We start from the raw sequence: 13,046 nt of genomic DNA on the forward strand, positions 1-13,046 counted from the left end.
GGATGTGCCGTGCAGTGGACTGTAATCAATGCATAATTTTAATGCAATTCTTGAATGCAATTACCGGCGAATGTACTTTGGCTATAAAAGCCAGGGACAGTGACCAACGCGTCCAGCAACCGAAAAAGTGCAACGGGAAAATGCAAAAGCGACAAGACAGCAACTCGTTAATTTTCGGAGTGATGAAAGTTCAAGTTTTCCGATGGCTCCCCCTGCTATTTTTCCTGCTTGTCAGTGCGATGGTGCCACGTGTCGGTGGCAGCTGGCGGAGCGAAAATTCCCGGGAGGATCCGGACTCGAAAACACGGTGGGGCAATCAGTTGCCGGATATGCTAGTCGCTTACTATCGCCACCACGGCGTTCACAGCCTGATGCTGGTCGTTTGTCACACGGACATTGGTGAATTAACCCTCTGCATGCAATGTGCTTTAAGGGTCAAATTTATGACCCGTCAATGCACAGACAAAAATCTTAATAGACTTTGAAATAGATTTATTTCTATTTTCAATTATCAGTTATCTACTTTCTTACTTTATTCGATGTCTTATAGTTACTTTGTTTCTTTAATCGGCAGTTATGCATGGAACGTCTGGATTATAAATATAGTGTAGCATACTTTTATGAGATCTATGATTTTGAAGCAAACGTTTATCTGTTAAAAGATATAAAAGAAATATTTCTGTCTACCAAAGATTCAGATTTAAATTTTATTTTAAGCCCCAATTTAAATATTATTAAGTCACCAGTCATTTTATATACATACAAAACTAATATTTTTGAACCTTTAAGGTTTGACTAAAAAAATTAATATCAAACACTTTTATTTCTAAATTAAGATTTTATAAATGAAGCTTTTAAACCAATACATTGGTCTGGAAAATTCAAGAACTTTTAAAGTTTTTTATTTTAATGTTAAATAATACAAAATTACAATTTTGTAAACTGTATCTATACATTTTTTCCCTCTAGCGGACTCACGCCTTTGGACTCTATGGCAGCACTTCAACCTCAACGATTTCTATGTGCAGGTCAGTACGGCGACCTCGCTAAGGGACCTGCGGCATGTCGATGTCCTGGATGACCTGAAGGATGCACCACCGCCGAAGAGTTTCCATGCCAACAACTCCACCCACTGGGAGACGTCCTTTGTACTCCCCATGTTGCCTTATAAAATGGGTGTCCTTCTGCTGGAATTCAACAGCGAGTGTGCATTAAATCTACTTCGGTGGTCAGCGGCCTCGGAACACAACTACTTCACCACCAATCGATTTTGGTTGCTTCTTAGCGAGGATCCGGCGGATATCGATTTACTGGAAGATCCCGAGATATTTATCCCTCCGGATAGTGAATTAAAAGTACTCCACTACGAATATAAAGACGGCAACTTTTCATCAAGCTTGATCGATCTGTACAAGGTAGCTGCTTGGAAACCATTGAAGAAAAAGTTGATTGGACACAACATTCGAAATCGCAGGCACATAGTTCATGCACTGCAGCATTTTGGATCAGCCATCACATACAGGCAAAATCTCGAGGGAATAGTATTTAACTCGGCTATAGTTATTGCTTTTCCGGATTTATTTACAAATATTGAAGATTTGACGCTCAGACATATTGATACTATATCAAAGGTCAATCATCGCTTAATGCTGGAGCTGGCCAATCGATTGAATATAAGGTTAGATCAGATTACTCTCTGTTTTCTATTCAATATTAATCCTAGCCAAAAAATAAATGCAATCCCATTATAATAATTCTTTCTTAGAAAAATTTTACTGTTTATATTTAAAATATTTTGTTTTTCATTAATTGCACAAATTTAATTGTATAATTCTTAATCCAGAGCTCCCTATATTTAATTTAATCAATTTTATATTTAAAATATTTAATATTATCTAAATCTTATTAAAAGAATCTTATTTAAATAAATCTCCGTTTCAGCTACAATACTTATCAAACCGTAAACTATGGATGGCGACAGCCGAATGGATCTTTCGACGGTCTGATGGGTCGCTTTCAGCGATACGAACTGGACTTGGCCCAACTGGCGATCTTCATGAGATTGGATCGTATTGCTTTAGTCGATTTTGTGGCCGAGACTTATCGAGTGAGAGCTGGGATTATGTTCCGGCAGCCACCTCTTTCGGCGGTGGCCAATATATTCGCCATGCCCTTTGAGAACGATGTGTGGGTTTCGATTTTAATGCTACTGATCATAACGACCGTGGTTTTGGTTGTGGAACTGCTCTTTTCCCCACATACCCACGACATGTCCTACATGGATACCCTGAATTTTGTATGGGGCGCAATGTGCCAGCAGGGATTCTATGTGGAGGTGCGAAATCGATCGGCGAGAATCATTGTCTTTACCACATTTGTTGCTGCTCTTTTCTTGTTTACCTCGTTTTCGGCCAACATCGTGGCCCTGCTGCAAAGTCCCTCGGATGCCATTCGTTCTTTGGCTGATCTTGGCCAGTCTCCTCTAGAAATCGGTGTTCAGGATACCCAATATAATAAGATTTACTTCACAGAGTCGACAGATCCGGTGACTAAGAATCTTTACCACAAGAAGATCGCATCCAAGGGAGATAATGTCTATGTACGACCGAGTTTGGGAATGGAAAGAATGCGTACAGGCTTATTTGCCTACCAGGTGGAACTACAAGCTGGTTACCAAATCGTCAGCGACACCTTTAGTGAGCCAGAAAAATGTGGATTGATGGAACTTGAGCCATTCCAGTTGCCCATGTTGGCTATTCCGACGAGGAAGAACTTTCCTTACAAGGAGCTCATACGAAGACAGTAAATATATTTCCTTAGCGAACTTTTCTTTAACCATATATTCAAATAATAAGTACATTTTGCAAATACCAAAAATACTATAACAGTTAAAACTTTTAATTTATGAAAATTAGATTTCATAGTTTCAAGTTATAAAATATAAGAATCCCAAAAATAATTTGATAAGAAAACTTGGAAAAATATACAAAATCTTAAAATACTTTATTTTCCCACCAGATTACGCTGGCAGCGAGAAGTGAGTTTGGTGAATCGCGAGGAGCGGAAGTGGATACCCCAGAAGCCGAAGTGCGAGGGTGGAGTGGGTGGTTTCGTCTCAATTGGCATCACCGAATGTCGATATGCATTGGGAATCTTTGGCTGTGGAGCTGCCGCTAGTTTCTTCTTGTTTCTCTTCGAATTCATCTTCAAGCACTTTAAACAAGTTTATCGCATCATTAAGGGATATCGAGAGATGCAGCGCTAGGTTGCATGCGTTTAATCAAAATAAACTTAAACTTAGGTGGGTATGGAGAGCTCCCGGACGACGGCACGCAGCACTTCTGGTGTTTTAAATTGCCAGTTCTGGATATTCTTGCTGACTCGACACCAGGATTCGCCATGCGTGGGTTCTGCGGAAATGCATCGATCGAGGACCTCCTGCTGCTGCTGCTCCGTGCCGTGAAGCAATTCAAACTTGTAGAAATACGCCCAGGCATCTCCCAAATCGGGATCGATTTTGACCTAAAATAAACAAGAGATTAGCTTAAAATGTAATATGAAATAGTCCATAGACATCACAATTTACTTACCGTTCGATTAAACCAATCCCTGCACTTGGAGAACTTGTGTTCCGACCAGAAAAGTTTGGATACTGCCAGCAGCACATGTGGGTCATGCTCACATTTCTTAAGGGCATCCACTGACTTAGTCTTTCGCTGAGGTTTGGTTTCCATGAAGATGGCCTCCGCCCAAAGTTCGCCGGCATTGGGACATTCCTGCAGAGCTCTGGCCATCATGGTGCTGGCAATCTCCTTGAGACCCGCACGCAATTCCACCCTGATTGCCTCGAGCCAGAGAACAGCCACCTTGGGGTTGCGCAAGCGTCCTCGTTCCAGAATAGAACGAGCCTTTGTCAGTACTCCTTTGCGCTCCTCCAAATTGGCTGATAAAATCCATAGTGGAATGGAGGTGGGACACTTTTTCAAGCCCTGAGTATAGGTGGCAGCCGCATCATCCGTCCGCCTTTGCTGCTCCTCGATCTGGCCCTTCATCATCCAAAGTTTGGGGAAATCGGGGAACACTTCGACAGCTTCTTCAAGCAATCGAAGAGCCTCATCAAATCGCTCTAAGGCCCATTCTAGACGAGCTGATTTCATCATCACCCTAGGTGTGGGTGCAGAACCTCTGGCCTTGGCCAACAAACGTCTCGCCCTCTCGTATTCTGAGTTCTCCGATTCCAACTTAACGGCTGCCAACCAAATGTCCTCGGAATTCGGATTGGCTTGGAAGGCCAGGGATAGAATTCCTCTTGCGGCTGGAACATCTCCAGCCATCCACTTGGATTTGGCTCCCATCAGCCACAGAATCTCCGATTTTGGACAATGGGCCACGGCTCGCTGCAGCAAAGCCTCCAAGGACTCGCGGGTTCCATGGTTCTTCTCAAAGTAGGCGGCTCGCAACCAGATGCTTTTCTTGGAGGGGAAGATTTGCAGGGCATGAGCGTAGACAGCTCGGGCACACTCAAAAGCATTCTCTTTTGCGCACTGAAGGAAAGAAAATAGAACGGTTTTAATTAAATGAACTCAATAAAATAAGATAAAAAGAGTTGTATATTATTCATATTTATACTTACGAAATCCGCGTCATCGATCCAGGTCTGCTTGCGATCCTCCTCCTCCACTCCAATTCCAATGACTGCTTTGACAATAGATTGACAACAGTTGACAGCTCCCGATTTCTCCGATTCGATGGCCTCCTGGAACCAGTGATCACGGTTGATCTCCACTCCGTTGACAGTCAGCGAGGTCAACGATCGATCGATGATCTTCTCCACCATGTGTATGTTACCATTAGCCTCCTCTAACTTGGCAGCCGTGGTCCAAATCTGGCGATCCGTGGGTATATTCTCACGAGCCTTGTTCAGGACCTTTCGGGCATTCTCGTAAGTTTCCAAACGCGCAAGGGCCAACCAGAGTTCAACGCTGGTGTTGCAACATTCCACGGCGCGGGAAAGTAGGATACGTGCATCATCGGGATTTTCCAGCTCCACGGCGGCTTTCCACAAGCGGACAGAGTTCGGGATATGTTCTAGAGCTTTTCTGAAAACCCTGCGCTTGGCTTTCGTCTCCGTTTCCAAGTCAGCTGCTTTGATCCAAATCCTAACAGAGGTTGGAATATGACGAGCAGCTTGCGCGATCACCGCTTTGGCTGTGTCTGGTGGCTGAAGACGAGCTGCTTCCAGCCAAAGATCCTCGGATTGGATGTTCATTTCGCAGCCCCTCATGATCAGATTCCTGGCCATCTGAACCTTGCCAGTGACCTCCTCTAAACGGGCAGAGGCAATCCAAGCGGGCGGATGATTGGGATTCGTTTCCCTTACACTCTTGAGCAGCAGGCGAGCTTTTTGATGTCGTTAATGTCACCCCCATAGGTGGGAATCATACTCTGCAGGTCGGTGAGGTAGCCCTTGGGATCCACCACCGTCTGACCCGTTACGGAATCAGAAACCTGCGACAGCTTAACATTCATGAGAGTATTACGAGCCTGACCGATCTTTCGCAGATCCAAATCTCCCGTGGGCGTCAACATGCCTGGGGTGGCCACGCCGGGCACCATGGAAGCCAAACCTGAGGAGGGATCCAACGTGGAGGAGGATTCGCCGCCAAGATTTCTCGATATCAAGCTATCCGGCAAGGGTGTAAACTTTTCGGCCCTTGGATTTCTTTGCTTTCTGTTGCGACTGTCGCCCACTTCCGGAATCGTGGACCACTCTTCCGAGGTGACGCTGGCCAGTGAGCGTTTCAGGTCGCTGAACTGTTGCTGGATCTTAGGTCGCTCCTGGCGATACCGCTCCAAGTCCTCGCGCAGCCGCCTATCGCGATACTCCTTGCGCTTCTCGTCCATCCGCTTGTCTATCGAATCGTATATGGCGTCCGCCTCCTCATCGTCCTTGTCGTACGGATCCTTGGAGAACAGGGAACCGCTGTAACCACTAAACTCGTCATAGTTTGAGTCGTTCAAGTCTTCGTCCTCCTCCTCCTCTTCATCTTTTTTCTTACGTTTGGTGGCCGGCGGCGCATGGCGATCGTCGGATACATCGTTGGCATCACGGGCGGGACCAATATCAGATCGAGTGGTGAATCCCGTAGCTCTGAAATAGTAAAGGTTCCATTAAAATTTATATTTTTTCCTGGGTGAGCAGTGCATTTGATTGTACTCACCCGCGACCAACGCCGGCCACATAGCCCAAAGGGGCTGGAACGCCCAGGAAATGCTTCTTGTTGCGGTTGGCTATAACCGCTGCCGTTATGTTGGACATATTGGACTACTGCTCTAATAATTTGTACTACTTTATTTCATTAATTTCACAAACAACTGAAAGTTTATCAATGCGTGGTGCGCTTCTTCTTCTTCTAGCTTGTGAAAACAGTGTTGCTAAGTACTCGATTATCGATGCAGGTCGCTAGAGATGGGTAAATACTAAGTCACTGTGATTGGCAAGAACTGTGACAAGGTATTTTGGAAGATCTCTTGAAATCTCCTTCAACCAAATTCCAGCCAAACTTTTATGCTAATTTTTTTTTTTAATTTGTTTGAAATCGGTTTCAGTTTTCGTTGAATTTCAAACACCTGTGATGGTTTAAAACAACTATCGCCAACAAACAGAGACTTGATTGTCCACCTCTAGTCCTTACCGGTATATCGATGCCAAATACTTTGCAAATCGGTTTGGGAAAATTAATTGACAAAACAAAACGAGAATTAAGCGAAAAACTGTGAATTTCAATTTGATTTTCATAGCAAATTAACGCAAGATGCCCGTGCTGCCGATGCCGCCACTCATGGTGAATATCCATAAAAAAACGAAGTATTTTGGTAAATATAATCAACGAAAATTGTGTATTTCTCAAACAAAAGAACGCCGTGGAGCCGATGCAAGTGGATGCGCCGCCAAACGAGGACAATGAAAACAACGAGGAACAGCAAATTGTTGTGGAGAATCCTAGCATCGATCTCGAGGTGTACGCCAACCAATATTCCGGGATCGTGCGACTCCATCGCCTGATATATGTGGCCGATGTGTGCCCGATTTTGTCAGTGGAGGCTCTTAAAATGGCCATTACCTATGTGCAGACCACCTACAACGTCAATCTCTACCAGGTGCTCCACAAGCGATTGAGTGATCTGAATGCCGGGAATGCCCCAGTTCCGCCGGCAAATGCTGGTGGTGATCAGGCAGCAGCAGCAGCAGCTCCTTTACCCGATATCGCCGCACAACCGGTGGCCCAGGCTCAGGGACAAGCGCAGCCCGCTGGCGAGAAGGATGCCTTCGCATACGATGCCGGATGGGTGGACACTAAGATGAAGAAGGCGGCCCTGAAGCTGGAGAAACTGGACTCTGACCTAAAGAACTACAAGTCGAATTCGATCAAAGAGAGCATTCGCCGGGGTCACGATGATCTGGCTGACCATTACCTTAGTTGCGGTGACCTTACTAATGCGCTAAAGTGTTATTCCAGGGCCAGAGATTACTGCACCAGTGGCAAGCATGTGGTCAACATGTGCCTGAACGTCATCAAGGTTTCCATTTATCTCCAGAACTGGGCTCATGTGATGAGCTACATATCCAAGGCAGAAAGCACTCCGGACTTCGCCGAGGGATCCAAAGAAGCCAATGCCCAGGTCCATACTCGCCTGGAGTGCGCAGCTGGTTTGGCGGAACTGCAACAGAAGAAATACAAAGTGGCCGCCAAGCATTTCCTGAATGCCAACTTCGATCACTGCGACTTTCCCGAGATGATCTCCACCAGCAATGTGGCGGTTTATGGTGGCCTCTGTGCCCTGGCTACTTTCGATCGCCCGGAGCTCAAACGCCTGGTCATCGCTTCCACATCTTTTAAACTCTTTTTGGAGTTGGAGCCTCAGCTAAGGGATATTATTTTTAAGTTCTACGAAAGCAAATATGCCTCCTGTCTGACGCTGCTGGACGAGATCAGGGACAATCTGCTGGTGGACATGTACATTGCGCCCCATGTGACCACACTGTACACCAAGATACGTAACCGCGCGCTGATCCAATACTTCAGCCCATACATGTCAGCCGATATGCACAAAATGGCTGTGGCCTTTAACTCATCGGTGGGCGATCTGGAGAACGAGGTGATGCAGTTGATATTGGACGGGCAGATCCAGGCGCGCATCGATTCGCACAACAAGATCCTGTACGCCAAGGAGGCGGATCAGAGGAACAGCACCTTCGAGCGAGCTTTAATCATGGGCAAGCAGTACCAGCGTCATACCAGGATGCTCGTCCTCCGGGCTGCGATGCTCAAGAGCCACATCCACGTGAAGAGCATTTCCAGGGAGGGCGGCAGCAACCACGGCGCCGAGCTTTGCGTCTCCGCCGGATCCTCCACAACCGCTCAGCTGGCCAGGATCTAGGGAAATAAAATAAGCACCTTATAACCAATGAAGTCTTTAAACTATGTATATCACACACTGGCATAATAAAGAGTTTTAGCAAAGCTAACTATGAGAAAAATTTACGAAATCAGTTTTTTTAGGAATTTGAAAAAAAGGTGAAAATAGTTTAAATAAAATATATTGGTAGATAGATAGGTAAGACATCATACGATAATAGGTTATAGACGCAAATATATGTTTAAAAGTGATACAAAATGTTCAAAATTTATTGCTTGGTACACAGATAATACTATCGCCTGGAGTGATCCCGGCGCTCTCTTTCCCTCCTCCTATCTCTGCTGATTGATCGCGATCGATCTCTGGATCGGGATCGATCTCTGCGATGCCTATTTTCATCCCTACGCCGATGATGGTCATGCTCCGATTCCTTAGTCCTTTGATAACCATTCCTATTGTCGTCTTTGTGGTTTCTCTTGCGATTGTCCTCGGAATCACTGCTATCCGAGGATGAAGAGGAGGATGAACTATCACCCACTGAAGATTTTCTTTCTTTTCTGCCTGATTTTTCCTTTTTAGATTTCTTTTTCTTACTCTCTTTATCCTCCTTTTGTTTTTTGGATTTTTTCTTGGATGTTTTCTTAATACCCTCGCCCTTGCGCTTCATACGTTCGATTTTCTCTAGCTTTTTTAGCAGCTTTAGCTTTTGTTTCTTGGACAGGGATTTGAGAAAGACGAGCTCTGGGTTTTGTTGATTGGCGTTGGCCTCCTCCTCGCCGTCGCTGGGCACCAGTTGGTGCTGCTGTTGGATGGCCTTGATGCTCTGCAACTCGAGCGCCGATCGCTTCATCATGAGGCCATCCTCCTTCATCTGCTCCTCCAGCACGTTTTTGGCCATGATGTCGCTGGCCTCGGTTTCCGCATGCAGTTTGCGTGCCTCGCTCATTGAAATGCTGTACATGGTGCACTCCTTGTCCGTGTTGATGTGGCCCCACTTGTGGCACTTAAGACAGCGCACGTTGCGCACTTGGATGCCAAAGGGCTGATCACGGATTTCGGTGTCCCCCTTGCAGTAGGATTCCCTCGGAGCGTTGTACTTCCGCTGCCACTCGAACTTGTACTCCGGCTCGTTGTCGTCCTTTTCGCGCTCTTTACGCACTCCCGGTGGTGGCTCGTACATGAAGTTGACACTCAACTTATCCTTGCTGTCCTTACTGAGCATCGCCTTGTTCTCGTGCAGATTCTGTTCCTTTTCGTACTGATTGCGCAGCTCCTCCTGCTTCTTTTTGTACGCCTCAGCCTGCTGCTCCGCCATCCACACCTGAAGAAGCCATAAGGTTTAAGGTTTAGCCATAATTCTTACAAGATACGCATTTCATCAGTACACTGGAGGTCACTTACCCTTTTGAGATTGTCCCTGGAGGCGGGGTGGAAGAATTTCTTACACATGTAGTTGTTGAAGCCCTTTCCCATCTTGCTGCTAGGTGTTTTAACTACTAAATTGTATACAAATCGAGGATATGTCGATTTTTATAAATATTTTCCAGCTGCCTTGTTTATTAGTATGAGGCAGTGTTGTAAAATGGCAGTGTTATAAATGCTTGTAAGCGATACATCGTTGGTAAGCACAGTATCGTTTAAAAATATTTTCCAGAACTGGGTTGTTCATAAAATTAGTTATAATTTTAAAAATGATCTAAGTTTCTACATACCAAATGATAAATAAATAATTTGTAATCAAAGTTATATTCTTTTAAAGATTCAAATAAAGTTTACTTTTTTTAAAACCTTAAAATATATATTAATGTTTTTTCGGCTCGAGGTCAATAATTTATAAATAAATTCGAACTAAGAAATTTCGAAACAACCAAGTCGTTTAATTTAATAATTCATTTCGATATAGTTTAGTGTTTGCTTGTATGCAAACATTGTACTATACAAATTTAAGCTGAACTTAAAACCTTTTCTAAAACTATCGCCTATTTCAAAAATGTTAATAGCACAGTATTACCTTTTTACGATGTTACCCAATACTTTTTGACACAGCGCCAGTCTGTTCGGAAATCTGAAACTCCTCGAAGATTTGGGAGATCAGTAAACAATTTTAAGCATGGATAACTGCAACGAATCTGATATGGTTTTCTGCCCTTACAACAAGGAGCACAAAATGCTGCGCAAAAAACTCCAACAGCACATCCTTAAATGCCGTGTGCTCTACAAAGACACCGTGGAGCTGATGGTCTGTCCCTTTAACAAGGCCCATTTAATACCAGAGCCCGAGTTCTTTGTATGTATAGTGCTGGGGAATACGAATACTTTACTTAAATTCTAATCCCCACACAGCAACACACCAAATCGTGTGAGGATCGAAAGATTATTGTCCAGTATCAGACGAGTGCAGCAGCTGTTTTAAACGAGGACACTAAACACGCCAAGATAGAGTCCGAAGAAAACTGGGACGACGACGATGCAGTTCCTGATTACAATCCGCAGCTTTATTGTTCCAGTGCCAATATAGTGAGGGAACCCAATGGATTGTTCCCCGCGCAGCGAAAGGCTTTTATTGCGGAGGAGAACCGTCGCCAATTTGGCGAGGATTACGAGGAGGAGAAGAAGCCACCAAAGGCTAAGTCCCGCGTTGAGAATCGTCCCGCTCCCTACGATCCCAGGAAGCAACACGCAAGGCGCCAATAGTCTGAATCTACCAAGATATCCTCCAAACGTCAATCTCAGAAACCAAGGCATTTTATAGAGGCTTCCACAAACCTCATAAGTATACAAATATGAAGAATCAAAATAAATTAAGAATTCAATTAACAATTTGACATGTGATATTGAAATAAAAATTGTTCCGATTTGAGTACAACAAAAATTGATGACTACAAACGCTATTTATGTATTATATGTGTGTACAAACAAATCTAATGACATTAATTAAAAAGTTTTAGATGGTCATTATGTCTACTTGTCACCTATTTTAAATATTGAATCAAAAAAATAAAGCAACTCATTTTGAACTTTAAGATTTAAACATAAAGTTCATTATGTTATGAAGACTGACAAAACTTTTAACATTACGGTAATCAGGTTCTTATCTAAAATGTTATTGCTAAATATGTCCAAACCTATATAGGTATATCTCAAATCGATCGGTAAAAACGATAAATGAAAACTATTGGAATCAAAATCAAAAATTATAATTGATTTGTTTACTGTTGTATGTATCCGTTTTGAATAAGGTATAATTCTCTTTTCCAGCTATTAATATCGTCATCTTAACAAAAAAAAAAACAAGCAAGTAAGCCGTTTCTCATTACGAACTGAGAGTATTAATCCTACTTTCAAAATATTACGACAACCATTGTTAGAAACGGGTCCTACCTCAAACTGAATTAAACTTATTTGGAAAGTGATAGAAAGGAAACCTGTAATATTCTACGAAGAATTCGTTTATCTATTTATAATTTTGGATTCAACACTTTACCTAATCTTATAACGCTGAATTTAAAACCTGACAATCAAAGATTTATTATTTGAAGAAACCAAACCACATGGTTTGATGTTGTTTATGTAGATTGCCTTGGAATGAGTGCATTCAAAACTTGATCCATCTTAAGGAAAACGCCAAAATAATCCATTTGCGAAAATCAACTTTTCTTTATTGTAAAGAATGGGTCCTTTTTCACACGCGATTTTTTCAGATGTTTTGTTTTTTACACTAAGCGTTACGGTAAAAACAGTAAACAGCGACGAATGCGGTCCAGTTAAGAGCTTTTGCCGGCGGTTTACGCGGTCTCCATGGGCTGGGCGGCGGTCTCCTCGGTGTACTTGCCCTTGTCCTTGCCAAGAGCGGCCAGACGGCCCTTGCCGCGGCGCTCCAGGATGGCCTTGCGGTCCTTGTCGAGCTTCAGCTTGACAATCAGCACCTTGCTGGGGTGGATGCCCACGTAGACGTTGGTGCCGTTGGCGTTCTCGCGCTGGATCTTCTCAATGTAGACGACGAACTTCTTGCGGTAAGACTGGACTACCTTGCCAACCTGGTTGCCCTTGAAGTGGCCGCGGATCACCTGGACCTCATCGTCCCGGCGGATCGGCATCGAGCGCACGTTGTACTTCTGACGCAGCTCCTTGGACAGCGGGGCGGACATGAGGCGCCGGCGGATGTGGGAGGGAGCCTGGAAGTGGCGCTTGCGGTTCTTCCTGCGCGACGACGACACGAACGGATTCTGTTTCATCTTGCTTGTGCGGGCTGTAAACAAAAAGGGGGCACTGCGTCAGTTGCGGTTTTTCCGAAATTCACAATAATTGCACAATCGAGTCGTGCCATGATTTCTCTACTCGATTTCATTGTTTATGGGGCACAACATAAAGGGATGCCGGGCCAAAAACGGAATTAATCACGTAAAACGCACTCACCGTCGAAAATCAACGAAAAGAAAGAAATTTGACAGTTGTGTCGCCGTTAGGGATGGCAAAAGGGCAGAACCAGGGGTGGCATTTCACACGATATTTCTAGCTGATATCGGTTGGCGTTCTTTGGTCGAAACTAGCTTACATTTTGTGTTTTCTATGGAGTTTAGTTGGGTAATATATTGCGTTTCCAGATTCTTCATATAAAACTTGTA

The 13,046-nt window shown here is 44.1% G+C and overlaps 6 protein-coding genes across 6 annotated transcripts; 3 read left to right on the plus strand and 3 right to left on the minus strand.

Annotated features, from left to right (window-relative positions):
- Positions 1–182: 182 nt before the first annotated feature.
- On the plus strand, positions 183–3,265 carry LOC108038968. Its single transcript, XM_017115866.2, has 4 exons — positions 183–399; positions 970–1,678; positions 1,942–2,802; positions 3,019–3,265. Exons 1-4 carry the CDS (start codon positions 183–185, stop codon positions 3,263–3,265), a joined length of 2,034 nt encoding a protein of 677 aa, XP_016971355.2.
- On the minus strand, positions 3,237–6,437 carry LOC108038967 (pre-mRNA-processing factor 6). The gene is given in 5 exon segments (XM_017115865.2): positions 3,237–3,522; positions 3,591–4,544; positions 4,634–5,400; positions 5,403–6,151; positions 6,222–6,437. Coding segments are annotated over 5 exon segments (2,793 nt in total). The 5' UTR covers positions 6,320–6,437; the 3' UTR covers positions 3,237–3,297.
- Positions 6,438–6,697: 260 nt separating this feature from the next.
- Positions 6,698–8,530, plus strand: LOC108038969 (COP9 signalosome complex subunit 1b). The gene is made up of 2 exons (XM_017115867.2): positions 6,698–6,845; positions 6,919–8,530. The coding sequence occupies exons 1-2, from the start codon at positions 6,816–6,818 to the stop codon at positions 8,440–8,442; spliced, it is 1,554 nt and encodes a 517-aa protein (XP_016971356.2). The 5' UTR covers positions 6,698–6,815; the 3' UTR covers positions 8,443–8,530.
- Positions 8,531–8,586: 56 nt separating this feature from the next.
- LOC108038970 (corepressor interacting with RBPJ 1) lies at positions 8,587–10,000 on the minus strand. The gene is made up of 2 exons (XM_017115868.2): positions 9,823–10,000; positions 8,587–9,742 (listed from the first exon to the last, which is right to left on the minus strand). Exons 1-2 carry the CDS (start codon positions 9,892–9,894, stop codon positions 8,714–8,716), a joined length of 1,101 nt encoding a protein of 366 aa, XP_016971357.1. The 5' UTR covers positions 9,895–10,000; the 3' UTR covers positions 8,587–8,713.
- A 460-nt stretch (positions 10,001–10,460) lies between these two features.
- Positions 10,461–11,952, plus strand: LOC108038976 (gametocyte-specific factor 1 homolog). The gene is made up of 2 exons (XM_017115873.2): positions 10,461–10,708; positions 10,765–11,952. Exons 1-2 carry the CDS (start codon positions 10,532–10,534, stop codon positions 11,113–11,115), a joined length of 528 nt encoding a protein of 175 aa, XP_016971362.2. The 5' UTR covers positions 10,461–10,531; the 3' UTR covers positions 11,116–11,952.
- A 102-nt stretch (positions 11,953–12,054) lies between these two features.
- LOC108038977 (60S ribosomal protein L26) lies at positions 12,055–12,924 on the minus strand. The gene is made up of 2 exons (XM_017115875.2): positions 12,838–12,924; positions 12,055–12,670 (listed from the first exon to the last, which is right to left on the minus strand). Exon 2 carries the CDS (start codon positions 12,654–12,656, stop codon positions 12,207–12,209), a length of 450 nt encoding a protein of 149 aa, XP_016971364.1. The 5' UTR covers positions 12,657–12,670; positions 12,838–12,924; the 3' UTR covers positions 12,055–12,206.
- Positions 12,925–13,046: the final 122 nt, after the last annotated feature.

The sequence above is a fragment of the Drosophila rhopaloa genome, unplaced genomic scaffold, assembly GCF_018152115.1.
Source record: "Drosophila rhopaloa isolate 14029-0021.01 unplaced genomic scaffold, ASM1815211v1 contig_163, whole genome shotgun sequence".
In the NCBI taxonomy this organism is placed as follows: Eukaryota; Metazoa; Arthropoda; class Insecta; order Diptera; family Drosophilidae; genus Drosophila; species Drosophila rhopaloa.

Coding starts and splice junctions, on each gene's coding strand:
- LOC108038968 (XM_017115866.2), top strand. CDS start 183: ATGAAAGTTCAAGTTTTCCGATGGCTCCCCCTGCTATTTTTCCTGCTT. Junction 400..969: donor CGTTTGTCACACGGACATTG/GTGAATTAACCC, acceptor TTTTCCCTCTAG/CGGACTCACGCCTTTGGACT. Junction 2,803..3,018: donor AAGGAGCTCATACGAAGACA/GTAAATATATTT, acceptor TTTTCCCACCAG/ATTACGCTGGCAGCGAGAAG.
- LOC108038969 (XM_017115867.2), top strand. CDS start 6,816: ATGCCCGTGCTGCCGATGCCGCCACTCATG. Junction 6,846..6,918: donor TGCCGATGCCGCCACTCATG/GTGAATATCCAT, acceptor CTCAAACAAAAG/AACGCCGTGGAGCCGATGCA.
- LOC108038970 (XM_017115868.2), bottom strand. CDS start 9,894: ATGGGAAAGGGCTTCAACAACTACATGTGTAAGAAATTCTTCCACCCC. Junction 9,743..9,822: donor CCAGGGACAATCTCAAAAGG/GTAAGTGACCTC, acceptor TGGCTTCTTCAG/GTGTGGATGGCGGAGCAGCA.
- LOC108038976 (XM_017115873.2), top strand. CDS start 10,532: ATGGATAACTGCAACGAATCTGATATGGTTTTCTGCCCTTACAACAAG. Junction 10,709..10,764: donor TACCAGAGCCCGAGTTCTTT/GTATGTATAGTG, acceptor ATCCCCACACAG/CAACACACCAAATCGTGTGA.
- LOC108038977 (XM_017115875.2), bottom strand. CDS start 12,656: ATGAAACAGAATCCGTTCGTGTCGTCGTCGCGCAGGAAGAACCGCAAG.